Source organism: Pogoniulus pusillus, chromosome 13 (genome assembly GCF_015220805.1).
Source record: "Pogoniulus pusillus isolate bPogPus1 chromosome 13, bPogPus1.pri, whole genome shotgun sequence".
NCBI lineage: Eukaryota > Metazoa > Chordata > Aves > Piciformes > Lybiidae > Pogoniulus > Pogoniulus pusillus.
Window position 1 is genome coordinate 8,017,168 of NC_087276.1, and position 13,905 is coordinate 8,031,072.

The 13,905-nt window shown below is 52.7% G+C and overlaps 1 protein-coding gene across 1 annotated transcript in view; it reads left to right on the plus strand.

Annotated features, from left to right (window-relative positions):
* Nucleotides 1-13,905, plus strand: part of XXYLT1 (xyloside xylosyltransferase 1) — a 35,930-nt gene that overhangs the window by 10,257 nt on the left and 11,768 nt on the right. Inside the window, exon 3 of the mRNA XM_064152894.1 lies at nt 10,136-10,268. Coding sequence (XP_064008964.1) covers nt 10,136-10,268 — 133 coding nt within the window. The remainder of the gene's footprint in view (nt 1-10,135; nt 10,269-13,905) is intronic.

The window sequence follows — 13,905 nt, forward strand, 5'->3', positions numbered from 1 at the left end:
GAGGCGACTCACGTGCCTCTAGAAGGCTCTGAGAGAAGACAGTGAGAGCCATCAGAAGGCATCTAGCTAACATCCAGGGAGAGAGGCAAATGTTGTTGGCTCATCCTCAGCCTGTTTTAAATACTTCAAAGACATTGGATCGAGAAGGGGAAGAGAGCCAATTCCCTGTCTCGTTAGGAATCTAGATGAGGAAGAAGATGCTTTTAGAAGATACTGGAGAGAAAATACTTGGTGAGGAAATGCTTGAGCTAATTATCACTACTGAAATTGGTGAGATGAGATACAGCCTAAATTAGTAAGATCACTGGGTTGCAGTGTTTACAAGAGGTAATGGGTAAGAGAAGTAGGAGCTAGGTGGTGCTCTAGCTTGAAGACTCACCCAGGGACTTACTGACTTCAAAACACAGGAGTTTGGTCTGCAAATGTATTGAATAGTGTTGTTCAGCAGGTGCTTGTAAGAGAATTAGGCCACATTGAAAGGAAGAAGTAGGTATGTTTTTGTGTGGCTAAAGAAAGATTAGGAGAAAGCAAAATAGAGTGGGACTGGTCATTATGTGTGTCTGAAACTTATGGCATATCAGCATGGTCTGCTGGAAAAGAGCTGAAAGAGGTTCAGAGAACAACAGTGGCTTTTATACAAGACAAATCTGGCTGACTGGGGCCCTCTGGTCTGGCAGAGGGCTAGCCCAGCAGGTAACGATGCAGCCTGTGGAAACATTGAGACATGTGAGTCAAATGTTTGTATGAGAACTGGGGAGCACCAAAGTTGGTGAGAGGCAGCTTTAAAATAGGGTGCAGCCATCTCTGGAGCTTCCTGCTGCAGGGTGCTGTAGAGGCTGTGCTTCCTCATGGAAAAGGAAATCTTTGCAAGGTGCTGTCTGATGGACACCAAGCTGAGCTGCAAGCTGTGCAGGAGCATGCTGAGGAGGACAAGGTTGTGTGTGGTGGGGAAAGCACAGCTGGCTCTTGCAGGTGAACAAGGGTCACTGTGTCCAGGGAAGTGGCTGCTGACAAGGAGCTGTGCCATGAGCTGGATACCAGGAGTAAATGGGAGGTCCAGTGGTCTCACTGGCCTCAGATTCTGAATAGGACATTTCTCCAGCTTGTTATCAGCAGCCACACTGATTATTAAGCATAGACCAGATTATAGTGATGTTTGTCTAAGCTGTCTGTTAATGACCAAGCCCCAGCCCCTTTAGGCTTTGGTTCTGTTTGCAGCAGGCTCCAGCTGCTGGCTCTGGCCTTGTCTCCCACAAGACTGGCATCAGCCTTTGCCTGCTCTGGGAGCCCCAGCTCAGAGGCAGTGACCTCTGTGAGCATCAGTTTACGCCTTTCCCACCGAGCAAAGATGGAGGTAGGGCAAAGGCCAAGGAGGAGATTTCAGGAAAATAGTCTGTTTCCTAGAATGACTCCTTGACAAGTAACTGTCTTCTGCCAGCGTGCCTCTGTAAAAGCAGGCAGCATGCAGTGCTGCAGTGCTTGCATCTGTAGGTGTGCACGCCTGAGGGTTCGCCCCTGCAGCTGCAGCGCTCACATCCGGATTGCCCAGCTTGGGCTCTGCTTGCACGCAGGCTGCCAGGTGACTGCTTGTGATGCTTCCCCTCCGCCACTGCCTGTGTGCAGTGAGTTATGGTGCATTAATCCTATCTCTCACCGTGAACAAAGAAACGTGCATCAGAGGCCTTTGAGGTGGAGCCCGTCAGGGAGGGAGGAGCATCACCTCCTCTTCTTCCTGCTGTCAGCTGCAGAGCAATTCCTGGTGTATGGTTCAGCAACCCACAAAACTCAGTGACTTGTCACAAATGAGTGTTCGGAGAGTGCATCGCTCCTGAGTCTTCCTTCTGGCTGAGCCTTGCCAGCCCTGCTGAGCCCCATCAGGGGGATGCAGAAATGCAGCGAGTTGGGAGAGTGCTAGGAGGAGAGTAGCTGTGTCTTGTGTGCTCCAGGCCTGATGATGCATTACCAAAGTGGAGACATTGTGAAGAGGCAGAGAAAATTGGGACCTGTGGTGGAGTCGTGAGAGAGAGACGTGTGCTCACAAGCTGCAGTTCCCATGGGATGCTGCAGTAGCTGAAGGGTTTGTATTCTGGCAAGAATGTTTCCATCTTTACAGGGGTGAAGGGAGCGTTAATAGTTTCTGGTGTGCTCTCATAGCCTCCCCCACTGCTTCGTGCCACAGCTACGTGAAAAACAGCCAGATTCCTTCCCAGCCTGTCTCTGGGCTATGCTCACTCATGTCAGATCCTGCAATGAGAAGAGGCTGCAGTGATGGATTTGTGAGCTATGGGGAGAGCTGTGCCAGCCATTGTTCCTGCTTGGGCGAGGCCTTTGTGCTGTGGGTGTTGGGTTTGTGGTGCTTTTTGGGAGCAGAAAAATGCAGACCTCAAAATAAACCCACCCTAGGTAGCCACCAGAGGCTGTGAGGTGATGCCAAAATGAGATGATCACCCAGCCTGGCTGGCTGCAGGATGTGCCTGCCCTGGCAGGAGAGCCCCTTGGCCCTAGCTCTGTTGCAGAGGAGCCTTCAGGACAAGCTGCTGTGATGGGGGACACACAGATGCTGCTCAGCAGGAGCCTAGCAGCCCCCCAGGTGCTCTGGCATGGCGCAGGCCCCTTCCCTGTGGCGCTGTTGCCACTGGGGGCTGGCACGACCTGCAGCCCCCGGTGATGGTGTCACTTCTCATTATTTCCACTGGCTGCCCCTCACTGCAGTGCCACCATCGATTATTTTTGGATGTCCTAGATCTGTCAGACTGGGGCAGGCGTGTGCAGCTCTTTCTCCCCTCCCTGCAGAATGATGTGGTCTCGGTGCCCAGTGTTGTGGGTGGGTGCTGCTCTCCTCCCTCCCCAGCCAGCCCCACTCCCCTGTCCCCAAAGAGTGGAAGCTGCCGGGTGTCACCCAGCATTGGTGCTGGGGCTACTTTCCCCCACGGCCTTGCTCCCTACTCTGCCATAGTTCATTAGAGCTTAGCAGGAAGAAAGGAGGACAAAATCTGCCTGCAGCTCCTTCCCTCACGATGTGCAGTTAACGGAGACGTGAGCTCATCCGCCTTAATGCATTTATTTTCCCCTATCTCCTTTTGATTTCCCTTTTCACCTTACCCACTTGTTACCTCACAGCTGCACTGCTTTGTAATTTATGGCAACCTGGAATTAAACCTTTTTTTGTCTGATTAAAAGGTTTCCTGCTGCTCTTGCTCCAGCTCCAAAAAAGTGCCTTCACACTCCTCCCCCAGCGGCACCGTGTATTAAGTACACAGTAAGCAGCACTTCCAGTGCCATCCTGAAAACTGTCACATGCTTGGCTATGTCTCTGCCTTGGAGTCCACTGAAGGGCAGAGCTGTTGAGCACCGTTAAACATTAGTCACTCAGCCCTTGATGCATTGCAAAGAGACACTTGAATGCACAGGAAAAATTAATTTCCTGGAACAAAGCACATCCATCTCCTGCCGAGTTTGTCCCACTCCTCTGGAGATGGATGCGGAGTGTGGAGCAAGGCGAGCAAAGTACTGCTGCCATCAATACCTGGGGCTATAGCTGCTGCACCAGACCCCTGAGCTCACCCAGGGGCCTGCCTTATGTGAGTGGTAGTGAGGATTTGTCGTCTGTTTCTGGCAGGCAGCTTGATTTTCTAATGAGCTGATAGGCTGGAATTGCTGTGCAGGAGCCGTGGCTCTGCTCTGCTGGGCACCTAATCGCTGCTGCTGAAACCTGGTTAGTGCCAGGCACTTGGGTACATCTCCCCTCGCCTCCTGCCCTTCCTCTGCACCCTGTTTGCAGAGAGAGGAGGCTGTTTGATGGAGAGAGGAGCTGCAGAGGGACCTTTGGCTACACAGCAGAGGTGAGGACCTGTGTTTAAGCAGGCAGCTGGGAGGTAAGCTGCCTGCACCTTGGCGAGTCCTGCTGGTGGGAATGTCTTCTCCTGGGAGGGTGGGCTGAGGAGCAGCATCAGGTCCTAGGGAGGGGAAATGCAGTCCTCTCAGGTGCCAGCACACTGTCAGAAGCTCTGCAGAGCATGTTGTGTGAGCTGCCTTCCTCTGGACAAGGCTCTCCAGTGCTGCCGAGGTCAGCTGCATGGGTAGTGGTGATTAATCCTGGAAGCAGAGGAGGGGACTTCTTCCCTGGAGAAAATGAGGCCTGGCAAGGGAAGCACACAGCTGCAGAGGAAGCTGCTCACAGCCTTGCTGACAGCAGGAGGGAGAGTGACCATGGGCAGCCAGCAGTACAGAGAGGTGAGCTGTAAGGAAAGGCAGGATGGAGAATCCAACGTGTTTGTGTAACTAAACCCTGCCTGTGCACCCTGGGCTTGTGGTGTTGGCATCGCCGCCCACACTGCAGCTGCACTCGCACTGCAGCAGTCCTTCAGGGGTGGCTGGCTGCTGCTGGGCAGCACCCTCCCAAGCCTGTCACCCTCCCTGTGCCTTCACTTGGCCTTGGTGCTGGCCGTGGGAGTGGTGTTTTTCTTGGCCACGCGTCCCTCTCAGTCACCCAGGGCGGAGGATCTTGGTTTCACAGCCAGCACGGGCAGCTTTACTGGGCTGTGCACTGCTGCTGCCAGGCACGCTGCCCACTCGAGCAGGGGCTGCTGCTGCCCTGCCTCAGGAGGTTTATTGCTTAAAGCACTGATCCAGAAGGCAGTGCTGGTTCATCACAGCTCTTGCTTTCCATGGAGTCTCACCCTGTTGTGATGGGAACAGCTTAAAAACCTTCAGGCTAAAAAAAAAATGAGTAATCAGAGCCAAAATTTAAGTAATGGAGAGAGGTGGAGGGGAAGCTGTCCAGGTGTGACACATCAGCCCTGGGCCCTTTAGTCCTGCTGACCCCAACTTGGAGAGCCTGGGCCTCCTGCCTTCCACCTTTGGACAGTGCAAATCAAGAGGCAGAATGCACAACCACGCTCCAGGCCCTTTGCAGAACCCCCGCAGGACCCCCACAGGAGCCCTGCAATATGCATTGCTGCAGCCAGCAGCAGGGGACACTCCCGTCCCTTCACTGCAAGGTGTCAGTCACCCAGGCAGGCTGCACTGCTGTCCTTGCAGAAGGGTTTCTGAGCTGCTCTGCGTCCTGTGGACGTCTGTGCCTGTCCTTGCAAGGCCACTGCCCCCACGCTGTCTCCAGAGGAGGGGGCTCCTGTCTCCTTGTGTTGACAGAGTTGCTGCTGCTGGCTCTGCAGGGAAGAGTCACACAGCATGCAAAAGGGAGTCAGCAGTCCCAGCCATGTCCTTGATCTTACCTCTTCTGCTCTGCATGGGTGTAAGGTGCCTGCCTCTGGCCCCAGGAATGGCTGCTGTGGTGCAGAGGAGGTACAGAGAGGTTGGAATGCTCTTGTCTCACACGTTGGAGGAATCTCTGCTTGTTGGCATGGTGCACCAGGGTGCTAAAGTCCTTGTAAGCAGATTTGTTGGGACAAGTGGAGCCCCCCGTGCAGAGGATGGTGGGAGCAGAACCAAATCCCCACCAGCTTTGGTAACAGGCATCTGCCTCAGGAATGTGTATGAGATTTGGGCACAGTGAAGCCTGGCAGGGCAGTGGCCTGTCACCTGCCTCCCCACCGTTACCTGCAGCATCTTTTTTGCCAGAGTAGCTGCAGGCAGGATTTTGTACTTGGAGGAGGGAACTGAGCTAATGCAAGCACAGGCTTGTCAATGGGCTGGAGAACTACACCACCTCAAGGAGGTTTCATTCTTGTTGTTTTACAGTAGAGTTGTAAAAGCACTGCTCAGTTAACAAGAAGTAAGACCACACTATTTGCTGGACAGCTTCAGCCTTTTGTTGCACGAAAGCTCTCAATTTCTTATTTGTTCCTGGACACAAGTGACTATTTTTCTTTTCCCCTCTCCATAGAGTGACAGCAGTGGTGGCATCCCACTGCGCCAGGTCTGGCATGGTTTGTATGGGCTCAGCCAATGTCATGCAGAGAAAGTTCTTGGGACGAGTGTGAGTTTGCCTGCAGAACAGCCTGTGCTGCCTGCAGGGGCCAGGCTGTGGGGCTGCAGGGTCTTTCGTGTCTGCTCTAACTATTGGAGCCCAGTGCATGGTTGATGAATCACCCTGGGCTCCCCACACCTGTGCTCAGGAGTGCCTAATGTCCAGGAGGTTTGTAGTTCAGGTAGGAGTCTCTCAGATCACATGTGGTACTCCAGAGACTAGTTCTGGCCATCACCGGGTGTTGATGCCCCAGCTGTGCGTCAGGAGGGACTGGAAGGATCATAGCCACAGTAAGGCTGCTTGCTGTGCAGCATTCCCAGAGCCCTGTCCGGGTCAGCCAAAGCAGCACTTCTCCCTGTGCCCCTCTACTGCTCCTCCTGCTCCTGCTTGACTCTCCTGATTTGCGACCAAAGGCTGCCCCATGTGTTGGTTGAGTGGTCCAGTTTGCTGCACACCCACATGCTCCTGTCCTGCTCTGTTCCTGCTGTGCCATGGGGCAGGCCATGGGGTTGGTGTCTCCTGGAAAGGACCATCAGGCTTGCTGCAGAAGCTATCCCTTGCCAGTGGAATTTCTGGGTACTGCTTAGAGCATCAGACAGCCTACCAGTCTGTTTAGCACATACCCAGGGTGCCTACCCACATGTTAGCATAGCTCTGCTAGGTCCTGGCAGAAGATCTGGGCAGTAGGGAACAGGGGAGTGACCTCTGCTTGCCTGTGTGGCCATCCTGAGCTGAGGCTCGTGGAGGAGGAGGGAGCACCTGCTCAAGAAGGTCTGCATCATCATCTCTCTGGAGTCCTGCTCTGGGTTAACCTTGGTTCCCCCACTCTAAGGCAACCGAGCCCTTGTGCAAGTCAGCCTGGCCAGTGGTGCTGCCTTTCCTGCCCTGGTTTCCAGCACCAGGGACCCTGCTGTAGGGTCAAACATTCTTGAAGCTGATCTTTCTCCTCTGGACGTGGCTGGAGGGGAGGGTTTGAGCCAAGTCCCAGCAGCAGCTGCCCTGCTGCCCTGCTGTGACTGCTGCTACAAGGCTGCAGTAAAACATTACGAGTGCTAAACGGGGCCAGCCTGTGCCATAAAGCTGTCACTGCTAATGGAGATCATCTCCGCTCTGGGTGGCATAACTCCATGGCTGGGAGAGCTGGAGTTGCAGGGAGCAGAGGGCAGCACACAGCATGGCAGAGCCGGGAAGCTGGCTTGCAGAGCACAACACTTTCAGCCTTTTCCCGCGCTTCCAGCTGGACCCCTCTAAGCAGTTAGTGCTGAAGAGAGCAGGCAATTCCTCTGCCCCTGCGTGGCAGCCAGGACAAAGTACTTTGTCAAAGGGCAAAAGAGGATGACACATCAGAAATAATAGTGCCTGGCCCCTTGCCAGACCCAGGCAGAGAAATCTTCTTGGCCATTCATCTCTCCGTGCAAGCTGCATCTGACTGAGCGACTCATAATGTCACTCCTGCTCGTTTCTTGTCTCGGTGTTGTGGTTCATGCTTGCTTCAGAAGGGGGGGAAAGCAAAAATAGTTTGTGCTTTCTGGGTCTAATTCATTAGTGAGTCTGTCCTAGGGCACTCAGCCACCACGGCTGTGGGTGCTGGTGCAGGCAAGGCTAGGACCGGAGCTTCCCCCAAGCTCAGCTCTCATTCTGGGCTGTGACTAACTGCACTTGGTGCTCCTCTGTAATTGTAGAGAACAGTTGGGTGATGAGCCTCCCAGCTGCTGCAAGTGAAATCTGACAAGGCATCAGAAGGCTGCTGTGCACTGGGGTGAGCTGTGCTGGGCTGCTTCTGGGAACCCCATCCCCTCTCCCCATCCTTGGCAGTGCCTTGGAGGTCTCAGATAGTCTCCCCATGAGATCTCAGTCGTCTCACCCTGGGGGTTTTGTGACCCATCTGGATATTCTCAAGCACAGTAGTGTTAAGGATTTGGGGGTTTGCACCACTGTGGTATGAACCACTGGGGAGGTTTGGGGTATTTGGGATACATGTCTTGTTCCTCTGCTCTGCCTATTCATCTGCCTGAGTTGTGCTGGCAATTTCTAAAGCAGTCAGGAAGGCTGAGGGAAATTGCTTCGAGGTCAAGACCTGCTTTAGCCTGTAATGAATTACTATGCCTGGGCTTTAAATCTTTGCAAACACAGGATTATGGTGGTGGTAAATACTGGGGAGGTCTGGGGACTGCTGTACTGGTGGCTGCAGGGAGTGTGGCCTTTCCCTTTAGCAGATAGAGAGTGATGGATGCTGAAAAAATAAATCGAGATACAGCCTGGGCTGCAGCTTAGATACTGCTTCTCCTTGATTTATATTTCTGCTTGGATGCTTCATGAAGCAAGCAGTGTATTTCTTGCTTAACCTCATGGGGCTTCTTCCTTCATAAATGAGGACAACATGGTAGATAGGACCAATTGCCAAGAGGCCTGGATTAGTGCAGGATCTGCAGAAAATTCAGAGCTGCTGCACAGCCTCGGCTTGGAACATAAATACCAAGTGCTGAGCATGATTGAAACAGCAAAGCTGCATTCCTCTGCCAAGGGATGGCTGTGCTCAGTGTCACTGGGGCTGTAGTCCCAACAGCAAAGCAATTGTCTCCTGCTGTGAGCAGACTGAGGGCAGCCAGCAGTGTGTCCCAGGCACGATGGGGCAAGGAGCTGAGGGACCACACTGGTGTGAAGGCTGAACGGGCAGTACTGCAGAAACTCCTGCTGCGCATCGTCAGGGAGGGTGCAGACAACACAGGGCAAGCTGGGCTGTGCCTTCTGCCTGCAAGCACTGGGCAGGAGGGTAGCTGAGGACCTGGTTTGCTGATTGCTGTGGTGGAAGCAGCAGTGACAGGCACATCTAGCCTGCAGGAAGCTGTAAAGCACCTGTGTGTGATGAGCAGGGCTGAAATAGGTTGACAGAGTCTTTATAATCCAATTAGTGCCAAGTGCTAAGCAACCTGGTCAATTTGCTCTTGGCTTGTAACACATATAAATAGTGTTGCTATTAGGTAACATCATGGGGAATGGATCCACTCATCTCACAGTAGGGCTGAGCTTGGCTGCCCAGAAGGTGACCATGGCTTTGCTGAGGCTCAGGGAACCCATCTGATGGTCTGATCTCTCACAGCATTTGCATTTGCTGCGTTCCACTTGGCCTGCTGCAGTCCTCACAACATCCTGGGACAAGAAGTCTTAATGAGGCAAGTTTGCTGCACCCTCTCCCAGGCAACATCTCCATGAATTGGTCTTGTATGCTTCAGAAGAGGCTGTGAGAAATGCAGGCAGGGGCCTGACCCTATTAAGGAGCTCAGGCCCGGCCATGATGTCATCCAGCCTCTTTGCTCTGAGCTTTCCCACAGCAAGCAGAAGATGCTTCCACGTCGGCACAGGCCCCCTTGTTTCTGACAGTGCTGCTGCAATCGTGTTTCTGCAGGCTGTCAGCAGCTCTGTGCAGGCAGGGGCTGTCATCTCTGCCCTGGGGGAGGCCTGTGTCAGGCCACTGCCAGCTGATGAGCTTGTACAGGTGTTGCTGAGGGTGTTGTGACTGACTGAATTATTGATGTCGTCTGTGTTGGGAATTGCTCTGATGCTTCAAGCCAGGGAGGCTGTGGGAGCTGGAAAATAATCCTGGAGTTGGTAGCTCTTCCCAGAAGTAGATAGCAGAAGGTGAGTGTGCAGTTTTGTGTGGCTGCTCCTGCGGCAGCACATCCAGAAAGTGAGAGGCTGGGCTGAAACTACCTCTTGGTGGTTTCAGTTTGATGGAAACCCATTCTTCTGGAAGGAACAAGAGCGTGGATAAAATCATAGAATGCTTTGGGTTGGAAGAGACCTTTAAAGGTCATCTAGTCCAAGCTCCATGGAATGAGCAGGGACATCTTTAACTAGATCGGGTTCCTCAGAGCCCTGATCTTGAATGTTTCCAGGGATGGGACATCTGCCACTGTCCTGGGCAACTTGATCCAGTGTTTCACTGCCCTCCCTGTAAAAACAGAAGGATGGAGCTAGAAAGATGGAAACAGGAGGTCACCAGAAATGGTTTCTGAAGTAAATCATGCCTGAAATGTGTGGTGTTAAATGCTGTCATGATGGTTGAAGTTTGATATCTTTCTTTGGCCTGAACTAGCCAAGTCTTGCCCACAGGCCTGATTGCTCCAAAGCCTCGTTGGGTGTAGTCCATTAAGCTGGTTACAGGTTTTGTCTGATGGAGCTGACTTCTCCTCTTTGTGCTTTCAGAAATAACACAGATCATCCAGGTGGACTTGGACCTGAAGTTCAAGACCAACATCCGAGACCTGTTTGATGAGTTTGACAACTTCCCAGAGGGAGCAGTCATTGGGATTGCGAGGGAAATGCAGCCAGTGTACAGGTACAGTGCCCTCCCCGTGGGGAGCAGGGAGTGGTGTGGGAGTGGGCAGCAGACAGCTGGTATGTCTCCTCTTAACTCGGGATGGTCTTTGGAAAAAAAACTAGGGGGAAGCAGTCTCCCTCCTTTACTCCCTGCAGGGGAACTTAATCTGAGATTTGTAGGTTTCTATGGGCCAAGTGTACAGCATTGCTGTGGTTTTCTTGTTCTCACACACCATTATGAGGCATCCAGAGCCAAGTTCCTGGTCATTGGTGCCAAAATCCATAGCCAGATTATTGCACATTTGCTGGAGGTGTGTTTGCCCAGCTGTGCCTGCTGAGGTGCTGTGTTTGCATTCTGAAGCATCAGTTGGTGTGCAGAGACTCAGATTTTGGCTGTGAATGTTGCTGAGAGTGGAAGTTGAGCCTAGGCAATAGTGCCTGAGGATAGCCCTATGGTGACTTGCTCTTCAGTCCACCAGCCAGTGGCAGCTAGGAGTGGGAACTGTGCACAGAGGGATGGCCCTGCTCTGCTCATTCTCAGGCCACTGTTTGGCTTCGGGGACATAGATATTCACAGGCTGCTGCTTAAAGAAATTGCTTTAGTTTAGCCTGCATTGTTTCAAGGATAAATCTCAGTTTTTGTTATAATCTAGGGTGAATCAGATCATCAACTCAGGGTGCCTGAATGGCTTCTCAGCTGAGCAGAGTCGGAGTGTCTTAGGTTTGGTAATCCTAATGGAAATGTTCTTGGAGAAAGATAAAAAAGCTTAAGAGCTCTGTATGCAGCCATCCCTGCTCCATGTGGGAGGAGGGTGGAGGCAGAAGTTCACCAGCAGGGGATTGATGGTCATTAATCACTACTGATCATTTCCTTAAAGCCCAAGCCAGCTGCAAGCATGCTCATGAGAGCACTTCTGGTTGCTCACGCTGCAGAAGTCACCACAGTTCCTAGGCTGTGCCCATGGCAGAATTGTCACCTCCCCTACTGGCTTATGCTCTTAGCAGGGAGAGCTGGGACCGGAGGAAGGTGGATGGTAAGGTCTCAGCTCCATGAGGCAGCACCACGCTTGAAGCACAGAGGGCTCCTGTATTGACTTCGGGTGTCCTGGCAGGATTTTGCTGCCCAGAATGGTAAATCCAATGCCAGTTAATCACATCCAATTGTTGGAGCTTAGAGCAGGATGGAAGGAGCAGGGACGAGCGAGCACGGCGGTGGGGCCGTGTTGCACTGCCAGCCCCAGTCAGTGCTGCCCAGCAGGGCAGGTCCCATCAGTGGTGCAGCCTGTGATGGGGTAGATGGAATGTTTGTTTGCCAGGGTGGCATCACTCTCTCTATCTGTCTCTGCAGAGGTCACTTTTGCACTATTTCCACCCAGAGCTAGGGAGTGGGGATGGTATTCTGCTGCTTGGATGTGGTTTGTGGGACCAATCGTGATTGGAGGGGACTGAGTTAAATTTTAGGGTGCTCCATTGGAGGATCTGCTGCCTATCGCTGCAGGAGACAAGGCACAGGATCAGAGGCCTGAGCACCAGATATCACCGCTCCTGCTGCCCGCGGTGGGGACAAACAAGCCAAGCAGTAACAGCCCTCACAGGCTGCATTTTTGGGCTGAACTTTCTGTTGTTGGAGTTTTGACATTCTGGGTCACTTTGGGCTATGTTGTGCTTTTCTTCTTGCCTTGTTTTGATCTTCATGTGAAAACAAGTTCCTGACCCTTCTTGTCGCCAGATCACCCGGTGCGGGGCGAGCTGTGCAAACGCCAGCCTGCCCTCCTGCCGAGCCCTCTACCCCACGGGGCTTGCACCTCCCTGCTGAAAGGCTTTCCAGAGGAAAACACGAGCTGACAAAGCATGTAAAAAAAGTTAATCTTGGCTATTTGTATACTTTTAGCAAGATAAAAACACGTTGTAGGCATGAAAGAAGAGGTGCCAGCTCCAGCTGCGCGATGTGCCACCTGTGCAGGCTTGAAGTAGCAGCTGGGAAAGTGGTTGTTGGGGTGAAGGAGTGTTACAGAGTGAGGGTAGGAGCACTCCGGCACCACCTGTGCTTTCCTCCCTGCTTCATGCAGCTCCCTGGAGCACCATTTTTGTGTGTGCACTGGGCAAAACACTGGGCTTGAGGTGGGTCAGCAGAACTTTGCTGACTTTGCTGACTGAACTGTGGACTGGCACCTTCAGAGCAGATCAGTAGGGTGGTGGTTGGGAAAAGTCTGGGTGCCATCTTCCCTTCTCCTTAGCAGTGAGGAAGATGGGTGGAGATCAATTCATTTGGCTGTGTTAGATCCGTGCTACTTACTTGGCCCATTAAAGGAGGTAAATGGATACAGACTGGCAGTGCTGTTCCCACCAGCTGCCTCTTGGCTGTCTGGCTTCAGACTGCACTTTTCAGGCACAGGCTGGGACTGCAGAAGGCTTTTAACAAATGTAAGAGCAAAGGATCAGCAAATGGAAAGTGTCCCAGAGCCTTCTTTTACATCCTGAAGGTAGCAGACAGCAAAACAGGATGGCATGGCAGCATTTCCACTCACTTGACTCATGCTGAAACAATGCCTAGCTGCTGTTTGTCTTGGACAGATGCATTTATCTGAGCAACAGGATCTCCTGCCCCCCTGTGAAACAAATGCTGGCCTTTAACTCTTGTGCAGCCTGGGGATGGCCTGGCCTTTGTGAGGGTGGCTCAGGATGGACTGGAGTGGCCTGCAGAGAGCAGTGGCTCCTGATGAAGCTGTCTGTGGATTGCCCTGCAGATCCAGCTCCCCAGTGGTGTCTGGAAAGGGGTCCTGGGTGCAGAAGGGAAGGTTGCAGGAGGTCACATCAGGTGCAGAAGTCAGCTTGAGGCTGTCAGTGTCAGGTTAGCTTCTCTCCAGCTGCAGCAGGGAAGGCAGCAGAGGGTCCATGGGTCAGACACATTGTCCTTCCTGCGGCTTATGTATCAAATCTGTGATAGGGGTTGTGGTCAAAACCTCTGTGATGGGGTCCCAGAGGGACCTGCCCCTGATGTCAGGGTTGTTGGGGACATGCAGTACCATGAACTAGGCTCATAGGTGCTTGCAGGCTTTCCGTGGCAGCCCTGGATGCCGCTGGCCTGGTTGATGTTTGCGTGCTGGCCTGCAGGCAAAGCCTGTTCTCAGTGCAGACGTATGCCTGGTCATGTGTCTCTCTGTGCAAGAGCCACACCACAGCCAGTACCAGGAGCTCCTGCTTCACCAAGAATGACTTTGATGGCAAGATCTAAAATTTGCCTGGTCCAACAAGCCTTCCGTGCAAGAAAGTGCTTCTGCGGAGTCATAACCTTAAGTAAAGATTCTCTTGTCCCTTGTAGCATTTCAGCTATGCAGGCATGCTGGCAATGTCCTGTTTAGCAGGCTAGAGAGGGCATGATGCTCTGTATAAGTATTTATGTCACACTGGGGCTTCCATAACAGATCCTGGTCAAACTTGAGAAACCCTCCTGTGCTTTTCCTACACAAAGAAACGTACAGACAGGTGCTGCAGATGTAGCTGGGCAGGCAAAGCCACTGTCCCCAGGGTGTGTACAGGATATGTGCCTGGCCAGGGGAGTGGTGTAACCATGGTCCCTTCTGCAGTGGAGCTGAGTGATGGTCAAGTAAAGTACAGTTTGCTGCAGGTCAGCCTCCAGAGTAGCAGAACTGCAC